Source organism: Salarias fasciatus, chromosome 23 (genome assembly GCF_902148845.1).
Source record: "Salarias fasciatus chromosome 23, fSalaFa1.1, whole genome shotgun sequence".
NCBI classification, from domain to species: domain Eukaryota; kingdom Metazoa; phylum Chordata; class Actinopteri; order Blenniiformes; family Blenniidae; genus Salarias; species Salarias fasciatus.
This window is the reverse complement of record NC_043766.1, coordinates 34,856,926-34,883,270: the sequence shown is the minus strand read 5'-3', so window position 1 is coordinate 34,883,270 and position 26,345 is coordinate 34,856,926. Positions and strand designations below refer to the sequence as shown.

Here is a 26,345-nt window from a genome sequence, read left to right as displayed (position 1 = left end):
CAGCTCAGTGTCAGGACGAGTGGAGATGCTGTGACTACACCCAGACGCTCCCATTGTTGGCGAGCGGAGCGCAGCTGTGACCTCACCCCGTCGGCAGTGGCTGACGCAGGTCCTCTCACCCCCACTCTGGCGGCAGCGGCAAGCCCGGCCGCCAGTGCTGGTGGGACTCTGGGACTCTGGAGTGGGGTGCCCCTGGTGGTGCGGCGTTGGTCCCTAAGCGTCCCAGATTGGCTCTCAGGGCACGATATGATGCCCTCCTGCTCGCGCTGCCTGTCCGCTGTCCGGCGAGGAGCCCCAAGCGTGCTTCATTTGGCATTGTTTTTGTTTTTGACTAAACCCCATCAACTATGAAAGAAATAGAAGAAAAATTTGATTTATTGCTCATTTGTAAACATACCACTTATCAGTTTAGGCAAGAATTTCAAGGTTTACCAATTCAGTTATTTACCACTGAAACCAAAGACAGAGAGCTTTTCTGTACCCACGGTCAGTAGGCTATTAGTAGGTAAGAACAACAACAATCAAACAGCAGCAGCAACCATTATTTATTGCATTATTACATATGTAGGAAGTTATTACAACATTGAAAGTTGAAGATTTTCACTTCCTCACAAACGTAATAAATCTCTACAAACATAACAGTTATTACATTTGTGGGAAATCGCGTGTTACCTTTGTAGTAGGCAGCAGCTATTACGTTTGTGGAAAATGTATTACGTTTGCAGGATTATTACATTAAAAGCTGCATATTTTTTTTCATGTTTGTGGTTTATTACGTTTTTGGGCATTATTACATTGGCAGGTGTTACAGGGTCTCCTCACCCCTGCTCTGGTGGCAGCAGCGAGGCCGGCCACTGGCGCTTGTGAGACCCACAGGACGGGCACCCATGGTGAACACGCGGTTCCCGAGCATCCCAGTTTGGCCCGTGCGGCAGTGTAGAATGCCGTTTCGCTTGCGCTTCCTGTCTGCCTCCCGGCGAGGAGCCCTGAGCATCCCTCTCCTGCGCCTTTCTCCCGCCCTCTTCCGACAGGTTCACAATGGAGTGGAGGAGAACTTAATGGTGCCTGGACCATGATTGGCGGCTTCCCTGCAGCAGAACATCCTGGCGCTGTTTACCCGGCAACCAGGGTTATCAGCAGTGTCAAGGGCCCGATGCAACTCAGGACCACGCCCCCTCCTCCTGCTTCGACTGCTGAGAGACGTGTCATGCTCACGCCGCTACAGCGTATTGCGGGGTCCTCTCCGGTGGCAATGGCCAGGCCGGCCACTGGTGCTCATGAGGCACACAAGTCGGGCGCCCATGGTGACGCGGTGTCGGTTCCCAAGTGTCCCAGTTTGGCCCCCACGGCAGTGTAGAATGCCGATCCACTCGTGCTTCCTGTCCGACTCCCGGTGAGGAGTGCCGAGCGAAACTCTCATATGCCTCTCCCCCCACCCTCCTTGGACATGCTCACGATGGAGCGGAGGTGTAATCGACGGCGCGCGGACCATGGAGAACGGCATCCATGCAGCAGGACAGCTGGACACTGTTTCCCCAGCGACTGGGATTACCAGCGGTATTGGGACCCTGATGCGGCTCGGGACCACGCCCCCTCCACCTGCTTTTGCTGCCGCAAGATGCTGGGGACTGGCCAGACAGCTGGCTCCCCGCTGCCTCCCAACCCGCAGCAACCCACAGCCCTTTTGTTATGGGCCCCCCGCCTCTTTGTTCCAGAGGACGGGCGGACCGGGGCTCCTGGATGTGAATGTGGTACAACCGCTTACACTTCACTTTCAAGCATGGCGCGAGATGTTGGGTCCACTCTCACCTCTCACCCTGGTCGTCCAGAATGCCGAGGTGCGGTTACGCCCTCCAGTTTGCATGTCGCCCGCCTCCCTTCATAGGAATCCTCTGCACGCGGCTCTCACGCCCCTTGGGGCGCGATAATGGAGTTGAGCATGGTGTAGGCGCGCTCGGGCTTCTACTCCCCCTATTTCCTGGTTCCCAAGAAAACGGGAGGAGTGAAACCTATTCTGGACCTGCGGGTCCTCAACACTCGCATGACCACCAGGAGGTTCCGCATGCTGATGGTCACACCTCCTGGGGAGCGTACGCTCCGGGGATTGGATGACGTCAGTCGACCTCAGGGACTCCTACTTCCATATCCCCATCCTGGTGAAGCACAGGACTTTCCCCAGGTTTGCCATCGGACACCGGGTTTTTCAGTATGACCGCCTCCCTTTTGGCTACTCCCTCGGTCCACGCACCTTCTCCAAATGCATCGAGGCTGCGCTGGAACTGCTCCGTCGCCAAGGTTTGAGGATTCTCACCTACATCGACAACTGGCTGGTACGGGCATGCTCTCGTCAGGAGGCTGTGGATCACACAGCCTGGGTTCTCCATCACATCTAACGCCTTGGGTTTGTGGTGAACGAGGACATGAGTGCGCCCCTTCCGGCCCTGCAGACGACGTAGGTGGGCCTGGAACTGGATGCGGTGTCCATTATGGCTCGCCTATCAGAGGAGAGGAGGAGCTCGCTCCTGTCCGTTCTACGGGCCCTGGTTGTGTCACCCGTGATCTGGGTCCACCAGGTGAAGACCGTTCTGGGAATGATGGCCATGGCCCACCCTGTGGTGCGCCTTCATATACGAGGACTTCAGCGATGGTTCAGTCACTTCCGCCTACCTTTCGGTGCGGGACAGGACCGGGAAGGTCTCGATTCCACCGCAGGCGCGCAAGACCTCCTGTTCTGGCTGGACCCAGTTCGCCCCCAGCAAGGAGTCCCTGTAGGCTGCGTCTCGCATCACGTTGAGGTGTTCACGGATTCATCGCTTTCAGGTTGGGGAGGCACTCTAGGCCACTCCCCAGTGAACGTGTCTGGGACTCCACACCCACTCACATCGATGTCTTGGAAATGACTACGGTGCCGCAGGTGGTGCTTCATTTCCAGCCAAGGCTGCAGGGTAGACATGTCTTGGTCAGGTCTGACAACACCACGGTGGTGGCCTACCTGAACAGGCAAGGGCGGACCAGATCCCCTCCTATGCATCGCAAGGCGGCGTGAGATTCTGCTGTGGGCAGGTTGCCACTTATCATCTCTGAGAGCGCGACACGTGCCAGGCGCACTCAATGTCGGCATGGACAGGATGTCTCAGGGAGGCCCACTTCCCGAAGAATGGTGCCTGTCGCCCCGAAGGGTAATCCAGATTTGGCGCAGGTTCGGCCACCCGGTGGCCAACCTTTTCGTCAGTGCGGAGAATGCACAGTGCCCACTCTGGTTCTCACTCAGGTCACCTTTCGTAACCCCGTTCGGGGTAGATGCCTTGGCTGGATGCTGAGAGGTTGAGACCAGCTGGGCTAGATCTCCTCCGGCCGTGTTGTCCACCATCGTGAGTGCCAGGGCCCCTCTATTGTCAGGGCTTGCAAGTCTTGGTGGCGCCTCTTCACGTCATAGTGCTCGGAGAGGGGTTTGGACCCCGGCTCCTGCACTGTTGGCAGGGTACTGGAATTCCTGCAGAATCTCCTGGATAGCAGTCGCGCTGCTTCCACCCTCGTGATGTTTGCATCGGCTGTCACGACAGGCCACGAAGGCTTCGGGCGTTTTCTCGGCACACAGCCACCCGCTGCTGAAGTGGTTTCTGGTAGGGGCGTGTCAGCTGAGGCCTTCCCCTAGACATGTAGTTCCCCCACGGACCTCTACACCGTGCTGGATGGTCTGAGGGGGCCCCCTTTCGAGCCTTTGGAAGAAGCGGACTTCCATTATTTCTCCTTCAAGGCTGCCCTTCTTTTGGTGCTGGGCTCTGCCAAAAGGGTTGGAGATCTCTGTGCCCTTTCGGTCCACCCTTTCCTGCGTGACCTTCAGCCAGGACAGGGGGGACTGGTTCATCTTTTGCCTATCTCGGCTTTTCATCCCAAGGTGATCACTTCGGACTTTCGGTCGAGAGTGATCCAGATCAGGGCACTTTGCTCCTCGCCTGGTTCGTCAGTGGCTGATCCACGGCTGTGGTTTCTGTGTCCGGTCAGGGCTCTGTGTTGCTATGTTGAGTGTACAGCTAGTTTCTGCACTTTGGACCACCTGTTTGTGAGATTTGGAGCCAGGGAGCGTGGTTCCCCACTGTCCTCCCAGCGCCTTGCCCACTGGGTCGGTGGCGCTATTACGGTTGCCTATGAGGCTCGGAACCGCCCGCCACCTGCGGTGGTTCGCGCTCTTTCTACACGTAGTGTCGCTGCTTCTGCGGCTCTGTACAGAGGTGTCACGGTGGGTGACATCTGCCAGGCTGCCTCTTGGGCCTCTGTGTCCACGTTCGTGCGCTCCTACCTGATGGATATGTGCGCAGATTTTGAGGCCATGTCAGTTTTCAGCGAGAACAGGGGTTCTGTCACTTAATTGTGTTGGTTCCTGACCTGGCCAGCTACTGCTTCCCTGGAGGGTTTCAGGCCGTGTGTGGTCCTGTTGCCTGCCATTGTGACTCTGGGGAGTCCTGGCTGGCGTATGTGTGCCCTTGTGTTATGGTGGTTGTCAGACACATCTGCAGTCAGCGCCTCGGTGCGAGGCTGCTGGCCGCCGGTGTCTTGGAGGTTTGGTGTGGTGGTACTGGGCGTACAGCCTGCCAGATTCCTTTTCCGCATCAATCTTGTCAGCCAGTCCAGCTGGGGGTACATTTATCCCTACGGCCTCCACCTTGGTAGTGTACTAATAGCAAAGCCTGTAGGTGGGCCAGGCACCACATGAAGTAGAAATTATAGTTACTAAACGTAACTACAGTTCTGCGAGTGTGTGCGTGTCCTCCTACCTGCAATCCCAACTGCAGGAAGGAAGTTGTGCGGGTTCGTGCTGCTGATATCCCCTCGGTTGGGGCGGGGCAGTGTGCCAGCGCGTGGGCACAATTGGTGCAGTAGATGTTTTGATCTGTCTCAGTGTCTGGCTGGCACCAGGAAGAGTGCCAATAGTGAACCCCGTAGGTGGGCACGCACACACTCGTAGAACTGTAGTTACGTTTATTAGCTATAATTTCTTTTGTATCACAACAAAGAGGGCACCATGACAGGCCTGGCACTTCCAGGGAGTCCCTTTGCTGGATTTGATCAGGAGGAGAAGATCGGAGCTAAATTCGTCCCAATTATCCTGTAGAGTGAAAACCATCCTTACCTTGTAATTGGATTACATTTTTAGAGCAACCCTCCCAACCCTGGTAGCAAGTCTGTACTCGGAAGCACGACTGGCAAGTTTGTTGTTGTGTGTGTTTGTTACATGTTCTTCAGTTTCTGCAGAGGTTGAGGTTTGGGCTGGTTTTTATGGAGGTAGGTGGGTTTTACACGGTGATCGGACAGGAAACACTCCGAGGGTTTGACAGCATCTTACGTACGAGGGGGGACCCAAAAGTTCCCGGACTGCGGTTATTAAAAAAAAAAAACAAGAATGATTTCAGACTTTTGGCCATTACATGTCGCTATAGCAAGGCCTTAAGCATAACTGTGAAAAATGACACCTCCCAAAGACACACAGGCAGCTCACAGGCAGCATTAATGTTACTACAGTACCTCCCCCTTCTTCAAAAAATGCGAAAATGGCGGACCCCACTGATAAGCGAGACCAGCATCAGATTCTGTTTTCTACTGGGGAAAACGGCAACAGAAACTCTCACCATGATCCAGACCGCGTACAAAGATGAGGCTCTGGGGAGAACACAGGTCTTCGACTGGTATGGGCGCTTTAAGAGTGGTCAGATGTCCATTGAAGACTCGCCTCGCTTCGGCCGACCCTCCACCTCCCGCACAGAGGAAAATGTCCACACATTCGAAGCTGTGGTCATGGCAGATCGACGCAGGACCATCGATGAGATTGAACATTTGACAGGGATCTCTTGGAATTCCTGCCAGAGGATCCTTTGTGAGGATTTGGGCTTGAGGCGGGTCGCTGCCAAAATGGTCCCGCGCCTCTTAACCATGGAGCAGAAACAGGCTCGCGTGGACATGTCCAAGGAGCTGAAAAGGCAACTGGAGGACGATGGAGGACTGTTTGAGAAGATCATCACTGGGGATGAGACATGGTGCTATGGTTATGATCCGGAGACCAAGCAGCAGTCCAGCCAATGGCGCCATCAGGGATCACCATGGCCGAAGAAAGCGCGTCAGGACAGATCAACGATTAAGACCATGCTGATCTGCTTTTTGGACATCAAAGGGATGGTCCACAGCGAGTTTGTGCTGCCGGGGCAAACCGTCAGCCAGGACTTTTACCTCGAAGTGCTGCGGCGGCTCCGGGAGGCGGTCAGGCTGAAGCGGCCAGCGCTGTGGGAGAGTGGGGACTGGTGACTCCATCATGACAACGCGCCAGAGCACAGGGCTCTGCGCGTAAAACAGTTCCTGGTGAAAAACGGCATGGCCCTGCTGGCCCATCCGCCGTATTCCCCCGATTTAGCTCCGTGCGTTTTTTCTATTCCCAAGAATGAAAAAGGCACTGAAGGGGCGGAGATTTGATGACGTGGAAGAGGTGCAAAAAAAATCGAAGGACGCTCTTAAAGCGATCATTACGCACGAGTTTGCCGACTGCTTCGAGCAATGGAAATCCCGGCTGCAGCGCTGTATTCAAGCCGAAGGACAGTACTTTGAAGGTGACAGCTTTGATTGAATGTGAAAATAAAAAGATAAGAAGTTATAACCACTGTCCAGAAACTTTTGGGTCCCCCCTCGTATATGGCACATTAGTTTATTCTGAATGAAGTCATTGAGAATTATGATATTCTCCTCTGTATACACATGGGAAACAGGAAGGAAGAACTCTGGGGTTGAGAAGGGTTCTGATTGGACAGCGGGTGGAAGTGACAGTATATGCATATTTTTCCCACTCTCTTTCTGTTTTAACTTTGATGCCAGACCTTTAAAAAATTCTACGTTTTTATGTTTCCGTCTACCTTCTCCTGTCATGATATCCATTTCTCCGAAGGCGCCTGTCCGATTGATTCAAATGCTTCCCACAAGCCGCCATCTTAGAATAGGTCTGTGCTCAGGGAACCAGCATGAGCAGAACAACTGGAATAAAGTCAAGGTGGAACAGAAGGTTTACATGTCAAATTTACATTTAATTCTGCTTCACAAAGAGAGCAACCAGCCAATTCATTCAGAATTACGTTTTATTCGAAATAAACATTTCATTCAGGATTAGGTGGTCATTTTAAATCAGAATTATCATTTATTCAGAATTAAAGAGGAGTAAAAGTCCTATGTGAACCCACCCATTGTGAAGCAGAATCACCAAGCACTGGATGATTCATCCACTAAGCGGGAACACAAGCTGAGATGAGACCGTCCTGAGACTCGATACTTTGACTCCACTGTTGGTATGATTGTTCAGCTGTACCTGGATCAGGTGGTGGTGGAGGGAATCAGCAGGTTGTGTTACAGGTGCTGTTGGATGGGCGGCTCCCATCGACACACCAACACACACAGTTCTCATTCACACTGTTCCCACACACTGTATTGATAAGAACGAAAGTAAAGTTTATTGATGAAGCTGTTTTCACAGATTAAATCACAAAGTGCTGTAGAGAGCAAGAATTAAGAAATACAGACAGTTTTAACAGTTTTTAAAGATTTTTTGGTGAATATTCTGGAAAAAGATTCCCTGAATCTTCAAGTTCTTTTTGAAATAGTCCAAAGACTCGTCAATACAGAGCACAAAGGCAGCGCCAGGGAGGGGCTTGGGGGTGCTTCAGCTACCCCTGGGATTTTCAAAGTGCTCCATAGCACCCCTGAAAAAATTTAAAATTTTAAAATGTAAATTTTTGTATGTAATTTTATTTTCAGCTGTGCAATACACATTCAAAGTAATTTTAAATAAGAAAATATAAAACCTATCAATTTGAAAAAAAGCCGAAATATGCACGAGATAACGCTCATAACCTTTGACCCCACTCATCCGTTTTTGGCTGGTGAGGCATGTTTTGTTAGCTTGGTAGCTTGCGTGGTGAACGGTGCTGAGCTGGATCGCTTTGTTTTTCAAAAACCTCCACGGATGGACAAAAAAACTTCTGACAATTGGAGAGTTGTGGAGGCCACGTTGGAAAGAACACGCATGGAAAGTTTGAACGACCTAAAGATTCACTCTTTCTTTCCTGTAATAGACAAGCTACTGATGGAGATGAAACGCCGCTTTTCAACTGAGACAAATAATGTTTGGAGAGGAGTGCCAGCTTTGAGCCCCAAACACTCCTCATTTCTTGACAAGGAGCACATCCTACCCATGGGCCGTCACTATGGAATCAGGGAGCAACCAAGTTCGCCGGTTACGAAAGAGAAAAGAAGAACAGGGCCATCAGATCGGCACCACGCAAGAGCTTTTATCCCTCATGAGACGTTACAAGGATGCCTTTATAGACTTGATTAAACTCCTGTCCATATCCCTCACCCTTCCTGTCACATCAGTGAGCTTTGAGCGCAGTTTCTCATGTCTGCGTCATTTAAGAACAACCTGACAGGATCGGTCTCCAGGGTTTTAAACCGGCAACCTGACAGGATCGGTCTCCAGGGTTTTAAACCGGCAACCTGACAGGATCGGTCTCCAGGGTTTTAAACCGGCAACCTGACAGGATCGGTCTCCAGGGTTTTAAACCAACAACCTGACAGGATGGGTCTCCAGGGTTTTAAACCAACAACCTGACAGGATGGGTCCCCAGGGTTTTAAACCAGCAACCTGACAGGATCGGTCTCCAGGGTTTTTATTTGTGTCTGTGGGACTTTCAGGAGTTTCTGGCCTGAAGACTGAAGGATGGATTCAGGGAACAGATGAAGGTTCATGAAGCAACTGTGGAGGTGTAGAATCTTCAGGCTGTCTCCATGAGGCCGCTCCAGCCGAGGCTTCCCCTCCAATCACGCCTCGGTCCCACAGAGCCTTTTTGGATCCCAGTATCAAGGTGTAGAACAAGGACCTGACAACTTCTGGCTGTTTAGTGTGTGAATTTATTACAGTAAGATGTTGTTTCCCTGACAAGGAATTCTAGTCTTTGAGTCCCTGGTCTACCCGAAAGTAGCGTCCAGCAGGCAAAAAGCGATGTCTAAACTGTGTGTGTGTATTTCTGATTCCTTGCTCGCAGGCAGGGTTCTCAAACAGTGGTTCTCGGTAGTTTTCCATTGGCCGCCCCGTCCTGTCTCGCAGGCACGTGGATCTCCTTGGTTTCGCACCCCGGGTTATCTCGCCCCGACAGGCTCCGTCCTTCACTCCCTCCAGTGTTATCTGCAAGAGCTCAGACGAGAAAAACCTCCCGGGACCTCATGTGCTTTTTTCATGGTTAAAGTTACAAATCATGAAGAAATACAAAAGCAGCTGCAAAACAAAGTTAAATGCATATTATATTGTAATATTTTTCCCTGAGTATCATATGTGAGCAAGCAAGTATTAGAATAAGGAGGATATTGAAACTAAAACAAATTCCCACAGAAGAAGAAATGATCTGACAGTCGTCCAACCTTCACTGTTGTTATGAGGATGAGCATGAGGATTTATGAGGTTTTTATCAAATCAGATGAGATCAGATCAGATTAATTCAGATCAGATCAGATGAAATCAGATTAGATTAGATCAGCTTTTCAGTCCCAAGTGATAATCACACATTTACTCCTTTATACAGTATTATCATCATCAACAGATAGTTTTATTGATCAGTGTAGAGGCTGAGCTGAGAGAGCTGAGGCTGTGTGAACTGTGTGTGTGTTGGTCTGCTGTGGTTTGTGCTGAGAAGCAGAAGTGAGTGCACGTTCAGGTCACGGCGACTGTTGTTGAGAAGCAGACCACAGACACAGGAAGTCCCGCCCTGGTTCCCCTCTCAGCCCTCCTTCCTCCAGCGCTCTGCAGGACACCTGATTTCTCTGAAGGGGGAGAAAACATTTCCTCATGAAGGAGAGAAGATGAGAAGCTTCCAGAGCAGAGCAGAAGACTTTTCATCCTCTCATTTCAAACTGCTGACTGCTCCTTTCTTCTTTTTCACCTTTTCACTTCATATTGAGACCAGAATTCAACTCATTTTGACCTGAAAACACTTCAGTCCTTCAAAGGTATGGACACACACACACACACACACACACACACACACACACACACTGCTTGTATTGAGGGTGTTGTCTTTTCTGTGTGTGTTCAGTGCAGTTGTGTGTTTATGACATGTTTGATGGTTCCAGCTTGAGTTCCTGCAGAGGCTGACATTAGAACAGTTTCTCATTGAGCTCAGCAGGTTTGACTCTGTTTGAACAGGAAACAGGAACTCTGGAACAGTTTACCTGCTGTTCTTTCAGTCCGACTGAAAACAGTCATGTTAAAGGCAGTTGTTACATGACGGCATACAAAGCGATCCAGGATGAATCCTGGTTCTCCAGGGTCCTGGTGAAGTGGATTATACAGCGTCCTGTGACATGAGGACAAAGTCTGTCAGGGAACTTTCAGGTGTGTAGCTCTGCAGCAGCAGTCCTCAGCGCCCAGCAGAGAGTTTTTATCTGCTGATATCTGCTCAAATAATGTTCCAACATCTCCATGATACCCTGCTCATAGAGCGAGAGCTCCCCTGGCCAGAGCACCACCCAGCAGCACATCCCGGTGCAAAGCACCGGGGCTCCACTCTGCCTGCTGATGTTTCAAATTAAATGGTGTCTGTGTTAACTTGTGACCAGCAGATGTTGAAATACCGACTGAAACTTTTGATTGTTCTAGCGAACGTCAGTTTTCTACAGTTACAGTGAATTTATAAGTTTAGAGTCTTTTGTGAGTCTTATTTTAACATCTGCTGCTACCAGCATGTGTTTACAGGAATCCGTCACTCATTAACAAGGGAACCAGTTCATCCATAACACCACCTGGGCGGTCACTAACAGTCTGCTACAAAGCTCTTTGAACAACTGGCTGTGGAGGGATTTGCAGTCATCTCTCCTCTCCAGTGTTTGTTCTCTCTGTTTTTATTAGAGAAGTCTTTCTCAACCACCGTCGACTACTTCTGCTTTTTTTTTTCTGTCCTGCTTCCTGTTTACTGCTCACGTCATCAAGTCACTACATACGAGGGAACGCGAGCGAGGAGCAGCCAATGCCCTGGTTAATCTGCTCGGCTGTCAGCTGCTGTTTATATGAGACACAGAGCGGATTATTGATCGGCGTAGACGACCTCGTACAGTCGGATCAGAAATACAATCGGCTCCGAGTGAAGCAGATCCACTCAGTGTTTATTTGACACATTTACAATCCACTCCACCTGATGGTTCAACACTGAGTGAGAGGAACACACACACACACACACACACACACACACACACACACACACACACACACACACACACACACACACACGCACACACAAACAATCAGCCATTCACACATGCTTGCACAGACACACACAGCCACGCATACACACACATACATGCCTGTACACACGTACACACACCACAAATGGATGTGCAGCACACAGACACACACACACTAATGGGACACAGAAGTCTGTAGAATGATGCGAAACAGGTTATCAGCAAAGAAATTAATTTAAAAAAATCAACATGAGACAGTGGACAGGAAAGGCTGGATGTGATGGAAGAAACCTGTAGAACCAGACTCAGAGGAGACTTTCTGTAGAACCAGACTCAGAAGACATCATATAAATATATACAGATCAGATTAGATCAACTGTTTTTAGTCCAACATGCGTCACATCACTGTCAACAGATAGTTTCATTGATCAGAGCAGAGGCTGAGCTGAGAGAGCTGAAGCTGTGTGAACTGTGTGTGTGTTGGTCTGCTGTGGTTTGTGCTGAGAAGCAGAAGTGAGTGCACGTTCAGGTCACGTCGACTGTTGTTGAGAAGCAGACCACAGACACAGGAAGTCACGTCCTGGTTCCCCTCTCAGCCCTCCTTCCTCCAGCGCTCTGCAGGACACCTGATTTCTCTGAAGGGGGAGAAAACATTTCCTCATGAAGGAAAGAAGGTGAGAAGCTTCCAGAACAGAGCAGAAGACTTTTCATCCTCTCATTTCAAACTGCTGACTGCTCCTTTCTTCTTTTTCACCTTTTCACTTCATGTTGAGACCAGAATTCAACTCATTTTGACCTGAAAACACTTCAGTCCTTCAAAGGTATGGACACACACACACACACACACACACACACACACACACACACACACACACACACACACACACACACCAGTGGTGAAGCCAGAACGTCACTAATGTTTGAATATCTACACCGATGAGAGGATATAGAGCAGAGACTGTTAATTTTCACAGTCCAGACCTGAAGGAGAACAAGAGAGACATGGCCGATAGGCTACGTGATGAAGCTGTTTTGTTTTGCTGCTCTTCAACCAGAGCAGCAAAGAGGAAGTTTAGTTCCTCTGTTACCAGAGGAACTGAACTTCCTTACATAACCACAGTCATTACAGGCAGGCTGGCCAGAATATAAGCAATAAAACCAGAGAAAAGTCTCTTGATGCTGACAGAAATTAAAAGGAGCATTATGATGGCCATCGTCAGACTCTTCATATTGGGAGAAATATCTCACGTTCAGCTGTCCAGTATTCTCATCAGCATTGACAGTCCCGATCCATTTCCCTTCTGCTGGGGTGAGTGAACACAGTATGTTCAGAATCAGCTATTCTATCCCATCAAAGTCACAGAGAGTCTTTCAAATGTCTTGGTCACCAGAAGTGGCAGATCTAGGTGCAAACGAGGCAATTGCTCTCATGACTCCTTTATGTGTTCTATTTAGGTCAGTGGTTGAACTCTGATGTCTGTCTGTTCAGAACACAGAGGCACAGAGCTTTTAAAACACAGTTCCTTTTGACACCTTTTCCCTGAATTCTTTCAGTCTGTCTCAGGACTTTTTCAAAGTCACCAACTGAATTTCAACAAAGGAGGTCGGTAGGGAGGGAGGGAGGGAGGGAGGGAGGGGGGGGGGGGGGTTAGGTAGGTAGGTAGATCGATCTTGAGGGGACAGTTGGGACAATGATGGTTTGTCCGTCTGCACCTCCAATACTCCTGTCCATTCCTCTGAGGGCCCCCAGTGGGTTGGGAAGAACACTCGGAGGAAGAAGCAGCACGAGGCCGATGTTAGTAGGGGCGGGTCAGTGTCTGATGTTTGTCGCTGAACCCCGGGCTACCCTGCCCTCCTGCTTGTACCCAGGACTAGCCTTCCCGAGCTCTGTGCTGGGCTCACCTCCACCTTCTGGGAATGGACCACCAGGTGGTCCTCAGCAAGGATGACGGCTTCCTCCGGGTTGCTGGGCTGATGCCAGCGTACCCAGTCCACCATCCCCTTCAGCAGTCCATCCAGGAACTGCTCTGTAATAATCATCTCCATGATCCTCTTCTCCTTGGTTGTCTTGATCAGCCATTAACCACAGAGACGTGACATCTCTGAACTTGAAGGCAATGGGGAAGAGTTGCTCCGCCTTCCCAAGGCGTGTTCTGTGGTGATGGTCCTCCGATGTGTGTCCAAGTCTGTCCAGAACTGCCCTCCTGACGTCTGGGAAGCCCTGCGCTACCGTCTCAACTTCCCTAGTCAGGAGGGGGAGCAGCCTCACTGCCCACTCAGTCGCTGGCCACCTGCATGCTTCCACCGTGGCCTCAAACATCTCAGTGAATGTCTGAGGAGCGTCTGTCACTGCCGTCTTGTAGAGCGTGAGGCTGGAGAATGGAGGGACTGACCATTTCTGTGGTGCGCCGTCCGACTGGGACAGAAAACCCTCTCAGACCCGGGTCTGCTTCTCTGTCTGTGCCAACACTGACTTCAGGCATCCCTGGTTCATAGCAGGCTGTTCCTGCTGTATCCTGGCTACGTCTGCCATCATTCTGGCCAGCACCTCCACAGGCTGCACCGGCTGCGTCTCTGACGTCCCCTGCTGGTGTGTTGGGCACCAGTGTAACGTGAGTTCGCCAGCAGAGATGCAACACAGGTCGTTGTCTCTCCGCGTTCTCCCCAAGGGAATGTTCTTCAGCCAGCAGCTTTCATGACTTTGCTCTGCTCTGCTGCCTCCTTCACTGGACCTCTGGGCTTTTTCATCCCGGCCAATACTGAGGGACAGAGGGAGAGACACAATCAGCAATCATGAGAAACAGCTGTCCATCATCGCCTGTCTCCAGCATAACTCCCTGAGCCACTGCCACCACCCCACCCCACAGTTGAGCCAAAACCCCGCCCACCACCACACCAGGAAAAGAGGAGATCTGTCTGGGATGAAGGTAACCTCCGCAGTTAATGCTCAGAGGAGAGATCGCAAAAGATGGTTTGATGTTAAAGTCCGTGGCAAAAATCCCAGAGTGGACAGAAGCTGGATGAGCTCTGGGATGGCTTCATTTCCTCTTGAGTCTGGCTCCAATAATATGTGTCAATCACAACATAAATTCATTAATACATGTCTTGCCAAAACAAAACAAAAAAAAAAACCAATCATATGTCCGAGCTGGGTGCCAAATCTTGGTTTCCTGCATGACAAACATCAATTCTGCCCCTGCTGCTGACCCCTGGTCCCTGACTCCTTGTCTCTGACCCCTGGTCCCTGACATCTGGTCTCTGACTCCTGGTCCTTGACTCCTGATAACTGACTCTTTGTTTTGTCACACCCAAAAGATGGACCCAAACTCAGACCACATGAGGATGGAGTAGTGAAGGGTTTCCTGAAGTTCAGAGGCATTGAAACCCAAAGCAGAGTTGCAGAAGGCTGCATGACATGGGCACACAAGGAAACAAAGCAAGGTGACCGGGGAAACACAAAGGAAACCAGATGAACCAGCAACCACACAAGAGCTGAGAAAGGTTTATAAAGGGGAGACACAGAGCCAGCACATGAGGGTAATGAGCACACGGGGAAAGACCACTGGTCGATGGAAACATGAGGTGAGGTAGACAACAGGTGGGACTGAAGACACACATGGACACAGAAGAGGATGGGACCCAGCCAGGGGGCGGGGCCCAGAGGGTCCTGACATGGTCATTGACTCATGGTCTCTGATTCCTGCTCTGCACTCCAAGTTGTCAAGAACATATAATAAAATATGTGGTCGTCGTACCCAAATGAAATCAGACATTGTCTTTGATAAACCTGAACCTGAGGCCCCATCCATATGAAGCCAAAACGCTCATAGTTCCAAAAACGTTTGCCCGTAAAGACGGAGTTGATTCAATATTTGTGACAATATTTATTCACTTTGTAATTAATAATGTATACAAGGACTTTACTTTGAGGTGGGAAAATGTCTTTTTTTTTTTTGTTTCTTCAGAAAACAAGAAAAGGATGGATTTTTTATCATCAATTTACTAATCCTAGAATCAAAATTCTTTATTCATAAATGCAAATAAGCAGGCAGAAAGCCATCCTTTACCCACTTCAAAAATGTTGTACTCTCTTATATAAAAATGTTAAAAGACTCTGAAAACAAAAGGGCTGTAAAAACTACCAGTATCTGTGAGAAATTTAAAGAGTTTGAAAGAAACTGATCGCTTAGTGTGTACACACTGGCATAATGTTTGCCATGTACGTGTATGTTTACAATTAAAAAAAAAAAATCACATGAAGCATCGTGTTCTCCATGTTGATTTGTTGTATCCGGTAGTACTGAAGGAGTGCAATATTTTGCTGTAAAAGTGGCAAAAGGCTCGTAGTCTTCAGCAGGCTGTCTGCTACACTGCACAGTGCCATTGTTATTGTTGACAGTGTTCTGCGCATTTGTTACGACGTAGCGCGACGACGCAAGCATATCAGGAAACGCTCCAAAACAGGAGTAATAACGGAGCCATGGATTCAACAGTTTTCGGATCTGTTCACCCTGGGACCTGGTTTCAAAAATGATCGCTGTCAGATCCACGGAATGCTGAATTGGTGTGGATGACAGGGTGAATTGATCAAATATTTTTGAGTTTTGGCCTGGATTCGTCTTCGTGTGGATGGGGCCTGAAACAAGCAAACAATTGAGAAGGAGCTCATGAGGATTATTGTTTTGTGTTTTTCAGAGTCAAACATCTCACGTTCATTAAAGCATGTCAGCACCTCATCGTGGTCTTTCCAGGGACTCTCTGAACACACTGAAGGTTTAGTGAGATAAATCAGATTCTTCACAAGGACAAGATGAGCTCAACTGCAGAAATCCTCAAGGGAATGCTGGATGATTTGGTAGATAAGGACTTTGAAGACTTCAAGTGGTATTTGTGCAATGGGGTTCTCGAAGGGTGTCAACAAATCTCAAAGAGTAAACTGGAGCGACTGGACAGGAAAAACACAGTGGATGTGATGCTCCAAACCTACAGCATTCATACTCTTGAAGTCACTAAAGTGGTTTGCAAGAAAATGAAGATAATGGGTACATGGGAGAAGCACTTCAAAAACATCTCAGAACCTGAAGGTAAGTCCTGGAAACATGAAAACTTGATGTTATAACTTACATTTACATAATGTGAAACAACAGAGATGAATCACGACAGGTACAATGGCAATAATAACTAACTCTCTTCTCCGACAACATTGATCGTTTCATTTCCATGTTTTTTTTTATCTGGAAAAAGTGATATATGACCTTACAGTCCCTCTGTCACACAAAACACCAAATGTCTGTGTAGTTGTTGAAGATCAGTTTATGATTTCTGCATGACATTTTGAAGCCAGTCTGAAATTCACAGTCCAATGAGCTAAAGAGAAAACTAATGAGAAAATGATTATTGATTCTTAATTACTTTCCTTCTTGAGGACCATCTCATTTAAGTTGATTGTTTCTGTCATGATCAGAGTGCCGTTTGACCCAAGCGCAGAGATGGAGACAAGATGAAGTTTGCACAGGTTTGTTCAGTGCTGAGAGTCACAACGACTGCAGCCTGGCGGCAGTGCCACAGGTTGGCTCGTGGTGAGGTCGTGGCATGGCGAGGCGGGGCGGGGTCAAGGCGAAATCCCTTACAGAGAAAGGCTGAGCAGGAAAAAACTTCTTCAGCAGCACAGCAGACTAGTGAGGATAACAATCCGACATGGACCAGGTGGCAGAGAGAGGTTTAATTAGGTAGGCAGAGTGGCAGTCCCCAGGTGAATGCAATGAATAATCAGTAGGACCCAGGGAGACTGGGATGGCCCATAGCCTGCCAGAGCAGAATCCTGACAGGTTCTGATTATAGAAACAAAATATCCAAACTAAAATCTTAGAGTTTCTGGTGAGGTGTATAGGAAGTATTTATTTATTTATTTATTTATTAAAGATTGGATCCCCATTAGCTGTCACCCAGGGTGACAACTAATCTTCCTGGGGTCCATAACTACGTACAACAATTATAAATAAAAACATAAGCAAAGTACATAAAACAGTGAGCAGAATGGATAAAACAACTACTCATAAAACGCAGTGCATAAAGACCATTAAACAATTGAATAAGAAAAAGAAGTAAAATAAATATACACACATAATTAAATAGAAGACCAGAAAACCAGATAGAACAAGGCAATGATACAAATGAGACATACAACAAGAACTAAGAATGCACCTACAAGGCAATCATGCTATGAGGATTTTCGTGACCATGGTTTTAAAAGCTTTTATGTTGTTCTCCTTTCTTACAGTAGAAGGTAGCCTATTCCACAGATTTGCTGCCCTGTACATCACCGTTCTTCGCATAGCCCCAGATTGAGCCTTTGGAAGTGATATGCAATCTGCCACATGGGATCTAGTCAAATGAGAGTGGCGATCATGAACATAGATAATTTTTTCATATAGAGGCCTAGGTTTCATTTTTATCCTTATATTCTGAAAAAAAGTTCCAAGATTCCTCTGTAATCTCTTCTCCACATGTAGCCATGACAAACACTGATGCATATAGTCAATGTGAGTCCGAAATGGGCAACGAAGAACTAGTCGTGCGGCTTTATTTTGCAGCACCTGTAGTTTATGAATATCTTTTTTTGTGGTACCCGACCATATGACTGAGCAATAATCCAGATGAGATAGAACTAAAGACTGAGTGACATATTTAACTGATGATTCTGTCATAAAATAAGCACATCGTCTGATGGCAGAAAGAGCTCTACCCATTTTTGTCACAATCTTTCCAATGTGACTAGTCCAGCTCAAGTGATCATCTATAGTTACGCCAAGGAGAACAAACTTTTGCACCTGCTCCAGGGGTATATTATTTACGGTGAGGGACAAAAAGTTTCTGTTCTTAGATTGCTTCCTAGTGTCCAGAATCATGCATTTCGTTTTACTAACATTTAAAGCTAGTCTGTTAGACTCTACCCATTCAAATACATGGTCTAAATCACTTTGAAGCACATTATTCAAAATTTGCAGGTTCTCTGAACTGTAATATATAGTTGAGTCATCAGCGTACATGGCTATGTTACGGGTCCCAGGTTTGGTGACCGCGAGAACAAAAAGAATTGTTGTGTCTGTGAAATGAAGAAAGAGAATGAGCGAAAGAACCACAGATGCACTCGTGTCGTTCCCAAAACACGCCTTATTAAATCAATAAACATGTATACAATTCACATTAAGTGCCATGTCTTCTGTCCAGATCCAGATAACTATAAAAGTCTCCATAAAATAATCTCACATGAATATACATTCACATTTATCACAAACTCCGATTATTGGTTCAGTTGCTGTGTAAACAAATACAAATTTGGACTTAGCACATAGAAATAGAAATATATAAATTAAATAACCATGTCAATCTGCAACAAAATATTCATACAACACAAAACATATTTTAGATCTCAGTAAACTTCATAAATCATTCTTATTCCTACACAAACAAAGCATTAAGGGTTGATTAAACAAATAAATTCGAGTCAAAGAGTCCTCTTGTGTCAATTCGGAGCTATTAAGTGCAAACAAATACATTTCTGAAGAAAATACACATCTGGCATGAAGACACACGAAATCTCGCGATAAGACACCTAACTCTCGCGAGACTTCCGGCGCAGCGCGGCTCTATAAACCCACGTGAAAAGTCATATCAAACGGCCATCAAACAACATAAAATGGCTTTCCATTACTTGAAGAAGTCATACGAAGCTTAAGGCTTCCATTTACAGCAAGTTTAATCAGTGACTGACCTGTGAAATGAAGAAAGAGAATGAGCGAAAGAACCACAGATGCACTCGTGTCGTTCCCAAAACACGTCTGAGGCTGAGACCGGAAGTCCGTCCCCAGAGCGCATCGGGGCGGGCACAGCGGCAAAGGTTCCGCATTCCATCTCTCAATCACTAACCCACAACTTCACAGATACATCTTTTATAAACATAAAACACTTGTGTTTCATCACACTAGATTTTTAAACTATAAATAATAATACTTTGACACCATAACATTTGGTTATAACATTCATAATAAAACATTATCAAAATGTGGTTGCACATTTGGGTGCACCACAGCTACATGGGATCTATCTAAGATGAAAGGAAGAGCATTTGTAAAAATTGAAAAACACAGAGGGCCAAGGCAGCGACCCTGAGGAACACCACATTCTAGCTTCAGCACAGAAGAAAAACTACCATTGAAGTATACTGACTGTGATCTATTTGTTAAATAGCTGTTAAACCACTTAAGAGAACAAGCAGAAAAGCCATAAGCAGACAGTTTATTCAGCAATAAGTTGTGATCTAAGTATGTATGTGTTAAGCTAAATGCATTTTAGAGCAGTTTGAAGATGAGTCAAAATGAAGTTGTTCAAATCTTTCTTTTTTTTTTGTCTCTGAATTAAAAAAATAGGGAACAACGGATCTCAACAAGTTCTTTTGTCAGCGATATCAAAGTGTCAGGAAAAACTTAAGTCCAGACTGAAGAAAAAGTTCCAGTGTGTGTCTGAGGGGATCCCTAAACAAGGAGGTTCCACCATCCTGAACGACATCTACACAGAGCTGAAAATCACTAAGGAAGGGACTGCAGGGATCAATAAGGAACATGAGGTCAGACAGATTGAAACAGAATCCAGGATAAAAGACAGAGAAGAAAGAAGCATCAGACCAGAAGACATCTTTGAAGACTCACCTGGAAGACCTAAACCAATCAGAACGGTGCTGACAAAGGGAGATGCTGGCTTTGGGAAAACAGTCCTGACACAGAAGTTCACTCTGGACTGGGCTGAAGACAAAGCCAACCAGGACATCCACTTCATATTTCCATTCCCCTTCAGAGAGCTGAATCTGGAGAAGGAGGAGGAGTTCAGCTTGGTGGAACTTGTTCATCACTTCTTCAGTGAAACAGAAGATGCAGGAATCAGCAGCTTTGAAGAATTCCAGGTGATCTTCATCTTTGATGGTCTGGATGAGTGTCGATTCCCTCTGAACTTCAAGCACACTAAGAGCCTGACTGACATTAGAAAGTCCACCTCAGTGGATGTTCTGCTGATAAACCTCATCAGGGGGAATCTGCTTCCCTCTGCTCGCCTCTGGATCACCACACGACCTGCAGCAGCCAATCAGATCCCTGATGACTGTGTGGACAGGGTGACAGAGGTCCGAGGGTTCACCGACCCCCAGAAGGAGGAGTACTTCAAGAAGAGGTTCAGACAGGAGGAGCAGGCCAGCAGGATCATCTCCCACATCAAGACCTCCCGAAGCCTCCACATCATGTGCCACATCCCGGTCTTCTGCTGGATCACTGCTACGGTTCTGGACAAGGTGCTGAAGAGCAGAGATGGAGGAGAGCTGCCCAAGACCCTGACTCAGATGTACATCCACCACCTGGTGGTCCAGGCCAAAGTCAAGAAGTTCAAGTATGATGGAGGAGCTGCCACAGATCCACACTGGTGTCCAGAGAGCAGGGAGATGATAGAGTCTCTGGGAAAACTGGCTTTTGAGCAGCTGCAAAAGGGAAAAATAATCTTTGATCAATCTGACCTGACAGAGTGTGGCATCGACCTCAAAGCAGCCTCAGTGCACTCAGGAATGTTCACACAGATCTTGAAAGAGGAGAGCGGTCTGTACCAGGATGTTGTGTTCTGCTTCATCCATCTGAGCTTTCAGGAGTTTCTGGCTGCTCTTCATGTCCATCAGACCTTCCTCAACACTGGAATTAACCCTCTGGATAGAAAACAGGAAACCTCTTGGCTGTCTGAAGAGACGAAGACAACACCAAATCTCCACCATCTCCATCAGAGAGCTGTGGACGAGGCCTTGAAGAGTCGAAATGGACACCTGGACTTGTTCCTCCGCTTCCTCATGGGTCTTTCACTGCAGACCAATCAGAGTCTCCTTCGAGGTCTGCTGACTCAGACAGGAAGTAGCTCACAGACCAATCAGGAAACAGTCCAGTACATCAAGAAGAAGCTGAATGAGAGTCAGTCTGCAGAGGGAAGCATCAATCTGCACCACTGTCTGAATGAACTGAATGATGGTTCTCTGGTGGAGGACATACAATGGTACCTGAGGTCAGTAAGTCTTTCAATAGCCAGTCTGTCTCCTGCTGAGTGGTCAGCTCTGGTCCACATCTTGCTGTCATCAGAAGAAGATCTGGAGGAGTTTGACCTGAAGAAATACTCTCCCTCAGAGGAGGCTCTTCTGAAGCTGCTGCCAGTGGTCAAAGCCTCCAACAAAGCTCTGTACGTACCTCGTGAACTAATATGAAGACCTGAGTGAGTTTTACATCAAGCACTGATATTATGAAGTTTCCAACGAATGTTTAACGATAAAATGAGTTTCCTTTTGTACATCAAGTTTTGTCATCCTGTAAAAAAAATCAGCCTGGAAAATTCAGATTGGTGAATGTGTCAACGCAGATTTGAATGTTAAAAAAAAAAAAAAAAAAAAGAAAAAGAAAAAAAAGATTTCCATTTGGAACCAATCGTAGAAGTTTTTCTGCACACATGATGTTTTGCAGATGCAAAGCACAAAAACATCATGCAAAACTCTGAAGTTGTGGTTATAAATTTTGTGTTCATCTTTACACCTATGTGATTGGAAGATGACAAATCAACCAGATCAGTGAGGAAGCAGGTGGCTTTCTGTCCTGCAGCACCGCAGTGGACTCTTCAAGGGGAGGACTGTTTCAACATGGGCTAAAAAATAGAATACGGAAAAAAAAAAACAGTCGTCTCCTACATCCACTTTGAACATTTGGAATTTAAACATTAAAAACTGCCTGCTGTGATTTCCCATTATGTGTTTAACACAAGGCGTGAAATGAAATACAACCATAATTCATTTTCTCAAGCTTGCTTTGACGGAACACCCAGAGGCCAAGCAGTAAGACAACATGAGGAACCCTGAGCAGGAGAAAGAGGAGGAGGAGAGGACAGACAAGCCATCAGCTGATAAATAAAGCTACAGAATGACTTCAATGATTTATTTGGTGCGTTCAGGAAACCTCCCTGCTGTTGCATGTGGCTCAGGCACATCGTTTCACGACTTTGATATCTTAAATGAATTGAGTCGCCCAGAAAACAGCAGATCTCACCAGCTGCAGGTGGTGGACTCAGTGTGTCACTTCCTTTTAAAATGAAGAACATCTTTCTGGTTTGTTGTCAAAGCAAGCTTGATGTAATGAACTGGACTAATTTTATTCCATTACATGCAAAATTAACACAAAATCCAAATTTTGTCAGAATTTTGTTTTACAATTTTCAAGCCAGAACTGGGAGATGACTTGTTTCAATGTTTTATTTAAACCATGTTGATACTCCCCTCCCCTTGAAGAGTCCACAGCAGTGTGGAAGAACACAACACCATCTGCTCCCTGATTGGACAGTTCGATTTGCCACAATCCGATTGGATAGAGGAATGAATTTGAGGTCAAAAATTGCAACAACTTCAAAATCTTTCATGCAGTTTTGTATTTTGCATTTGTGAACAGATTTTTTTGGTTTGTTTTTAAAGGAACGACTGCTTTTTTTTCCATGAATGTAAATGTTCCACACATTCAAAAGTAGATATTTTTGTTCAGATTGTTTTTGTCCATAATGAAAAAAAAAAAGGTGGACAAAGAAACTCTGTTATCTGCAAACATTCATTGAAAGCTAAAAAATACTGGTGGCTTAATAATGAGTGCATAAAACTGTATCCATGACAAACAGTCAGCTGGTTTTAATTGTTGGTTCTTCTTCAGGTTGAGCGGCTGTGGTCTGTCAGAGAGAGGATGTGGAGCTCTGTCCTCAGTTCTCCGTTCTCAGTCTTCCAGTCTGACTGATCTGGATCTGAGTAACAACCATCCAGGGGAGTCAGGAGTGAAGATGCTGTTTGATGCAGTGAAGGATAAAAACTGCAAACTGAATACTCTCAGGTTCTGACATGATCGGGAATTATTATTCACCACACTCTGTTCTCCCCCCTATTTCTATAGAATATCTGCAGAACTTCTAAATGGAACATAGTAACTTTTGAAGTTTTCTCCACTGCTATCCATGAAGCAAACTACACAGTAAATTTTCCAACATGTGATTGGCAGGAGAGTAGCAGATTGACATCCTCTACTCACTGTGCTTGTGATGTTCCAAGTCAGATAAGTAGAAAGTGAGTCCATAACAAATATTTATCTGGTTTTCATTGTTGCTTCTTCTTCAGGTTGAGCGGCTGTGGTCTGTCAGAGAGAAGCTGTGGAGCTCTGTCCTCAGTTCTCAGCTCTCAGTCCTCCAGTCTGACACATCTGGACCTGAGTAACAACGACCTGCAGGTTTCAGCAGTGAAGGTGATTTCTGCTGGACTGGAGAGTCCTCACTGTAAGCTGGAAGCTCTCAGGTCAGGATCCAGCTGCTGCTTCATCATGTGGAGGATCTTCCTTCTTCCTTCTTGACTTGATGCAGCCATGTTTGTGCCTCCAGTCTGTCAGGGTGTCTGGTCTCAGAGGAAGGCTGTGCTTCTCTGGTCTCAGCTGTGAGATCCAAGTTTTCCCATCTGACAGAGCTGGACCTGAGCTACAACCATCCAGGAGACTCAGGAGTCAAACAACTGTCTGCTGCTGTGGAGGATCCACACTGCTCACTGGAGACTCTCAGGTATGACCTCACAACAGGAGCTCATCCTGGAGACTGAGATGTTCTTCACAATGTCTCCAGCTGATGATCAGACAGGATTTACCAGGGGGAGGTTTTAATACTCTCATGTGAGAAGGCTCCTAAATGTTAAACACATATGTAAGACTCGCTCTATCATTATCACACCACGTGTTCTGTCTTCGACAGGTTTAGAAGAGCACTTTATCAAAAACAAACAGGAAAATAAAACTATGAATAATCCGTCAGAGACTTAAGTCTTGATCATGTCCTCTCCCCTCTTGCCGCTCTGTAGACCAGACAGAGATGCCCACTCTCCTCCTCCTTTTTTCCTCACCTTAGAGCCACTGGCAAAACACATCAGGAATAGTCAGGATATTAACAGTGTTACTTAAAGGTGTAATACAACATTTTGATTTCTGGGTGGATCACCTAAATAACTGGTGGGTCTGTTTGTCAGTCATTCTGATGAGCTGCTTTCGTAAGGCGGTTTTACGTGCTTGCGCCCAATCAGCTTCTCCCTTTTACGCATTCAGAGTGTTTATGTAGCCGGTGAGCTTCTGAGCTAGTACTTACTGATGGCGAGTCTGACATAATGAAACTGTAACTGTTTTGGAAAAAAAGCTTTATTTATGAGCGAGGCGGATCACAGAAACTGTAAACAGAGCCGTGCACGCCGGAGAAGAGGAGATCGCGCTTGTACACTTCCGCGTTTCCTGGGAGAAGCAGGAGAGCCGGGCGGATGGTCTGGCGCATGGCGTTGTTCAAAAAGTGAGTAACAGACGTGGGGCTTCGTCTTTTCGAGAAAATCGTGTATTAGACCTTTAAGGCAAGAGCACCATAGTGATTTATGCAGATGACACTTTACTTTTTTATTTTTTACCCAGAGGTCTCAGTACTGGACAGACTTCCAAATATTTACTCAGTTGGTTCAATATCTGAACAGTGTCAGAGCGCCTCTTGGCCAGTCACCACTGGCATCATCTTACAGGTATAATTATGTTGTGGATCAATTTTAAGGTTAATTTGATGTATTTGTAAATGAATATGGTTGATAATGATCACAAAAGATAGTGACTGATTATTAAAATATTTACAATCTGAAAAATAGCAGATAACCTCTGATGCACCATTTGTTTCGTAGGCAACAATGTTCAATTTGTTGACATCTGTATAACCCAGGGGTGGACAAACTTTTCCATTTCTTGGGCCACAATGGGTTCTAAAATTTGACAGAGGGGCCAGACCAGGAGCGGATGGATGGAATGTTTTGGTAACCCCACCTCATTGGAGAAACAAATACATATCATGGGACATGGAAGAAAACGTGTGATTTAACTTCAAATGAAAATGAACAAAAGCATTACAACATAATATCTGTCTTTGACGCCTCACAGTATTTAACTATTTATTGAAATGAGTCTTAAAATACTGAAAATTAAATGAACCAACAACAACATTTTTTATTACTTACAATGTCTATTTTAAAGCACTGAAAGTTGAGGTCCTGGTGATCCGCATTAGTTTCCTCCAGGAACGCAATAAACTCACGGTGCAGAAGTCCCTTTGCTCGTATGAAGTTGACGAGTTTCACGACAGGATTCACAACATGATTCAGCTGTAATACCGATTTACATAGAGATTCCTAGTGGATGGTGCAGTGGAGGAAAATAACATCCTGGTCAGGATTTTCATCTTTCACCTTGTTTTGGATTATCCTCAGCACACCAAACATTAAAGAGAGGGGAAAAATGAGAATCAGCAATTGAATCCTTCTCTCACACACAGAGATAATACAGGCGAGCCTGGTCGTCTCGGTGGAACTGAGGTGGGAGGGGAAATGCTCGCTGTGCACATGAACGTGTGTTCCATGCCGTAAAAGAAACAGATTCACATGTGGAATGAACAAAACAGCCTGATCCACTGATGAGAGGAGGGAAGATGGTCCAGTCAAGCCATAACTAGCAAGGCGGCTTGGGCCTCGTGTTACTCGGTGAATGAGATGTGGGGGATCCGCATCTGCTCAGAGAAAAAGTCTGTGTTTAGTCTGCTGCTTTCTCGTTGTGCGGGGGCTTTTGAGCCGCTGATGACGTCAGCCTCCCGCCCCCAGCTCCACCAATTGTATTGCACACTCTGGGTCCCTCTTCCATGTTTGGAGCGGGCCTCACTAGTGCCATCATGAGGTGGGACTGTGTTATTGCACCACTGGGTGAGCCTCCTGCTGTGGGGGGTAGATCAACAGGAGCTATTGTTTCTTTGTTCTGAGAGACTGAGCAGGCTGCATGGCCACGGCAGCCTGCCGTGGCTGCTCGGCTCTTTGCGAGGAGCCCTCAACAAGAAACATGACTTCTGCCACACATGCTTTCGTTCATCACATTAATGCTTCGCCATCCTTGAGTCCCCGACACAGTCAAACTATGTTTTCATTGAACAGTCAA

General features: G+C 46.8%; 2 protein-coding genes across 2 annotated transcripts in view; both read left to right on the top strand.

The window, feature by feature from the left end:
* Positions 1–21,797, top strand: part of LOC115382200 (protein NLRC3-like) — an 85,212-nt gene extending 63,415 nt beyond the window's left edge. The window contains exons 2-7 of the mRNA XM_030083895.1: positions 9,723–10,032; positions 11,774–11,936; positions 12,041–12,083; positions 15,958–16,346; positions 16,727–16,777; positions 19,692–21,797. Coding sequence (XP_029939755.1) covers positions 16,073–16,346; positions 16,727–16,777; positions 19,692–21,547 — 2,181 coding nt within the window. The 5' untranslated portion in view covers positions 9,723–10,032; positions 11,774–11,936; positions 12,041–12,083; positions 15,958–16,072 and the 3' untranslated portion in view covers positions 21,548–21,797. The remainder of the gene's footprint in view (positions 1–9,722; positions 10,033–11,773; positions 11,937–12,040; positions 12,084–15,957; positions 16,347–16,726; positions 16,778–19,691) is intronic.
* Positions 1–26,345, top strand: part of LOC115382175 (NACHT, LRR and PYD domains-containing protein 3-like) — an 86,086-nt gene that overhangs the window by 19,078 nt on the left and 40,663 nt on the right. Inside the window, exon 8 of the mRNA XM_030083861.1 lies at positions 23,737–23,910. Coding sequence (XP_029939721.1) covers positions 23,737–23,910 — 174 coding nt within the window. The remainder of the gene's footprint in view (positions 1–23,736; positions 23,911–26,345) is intronic.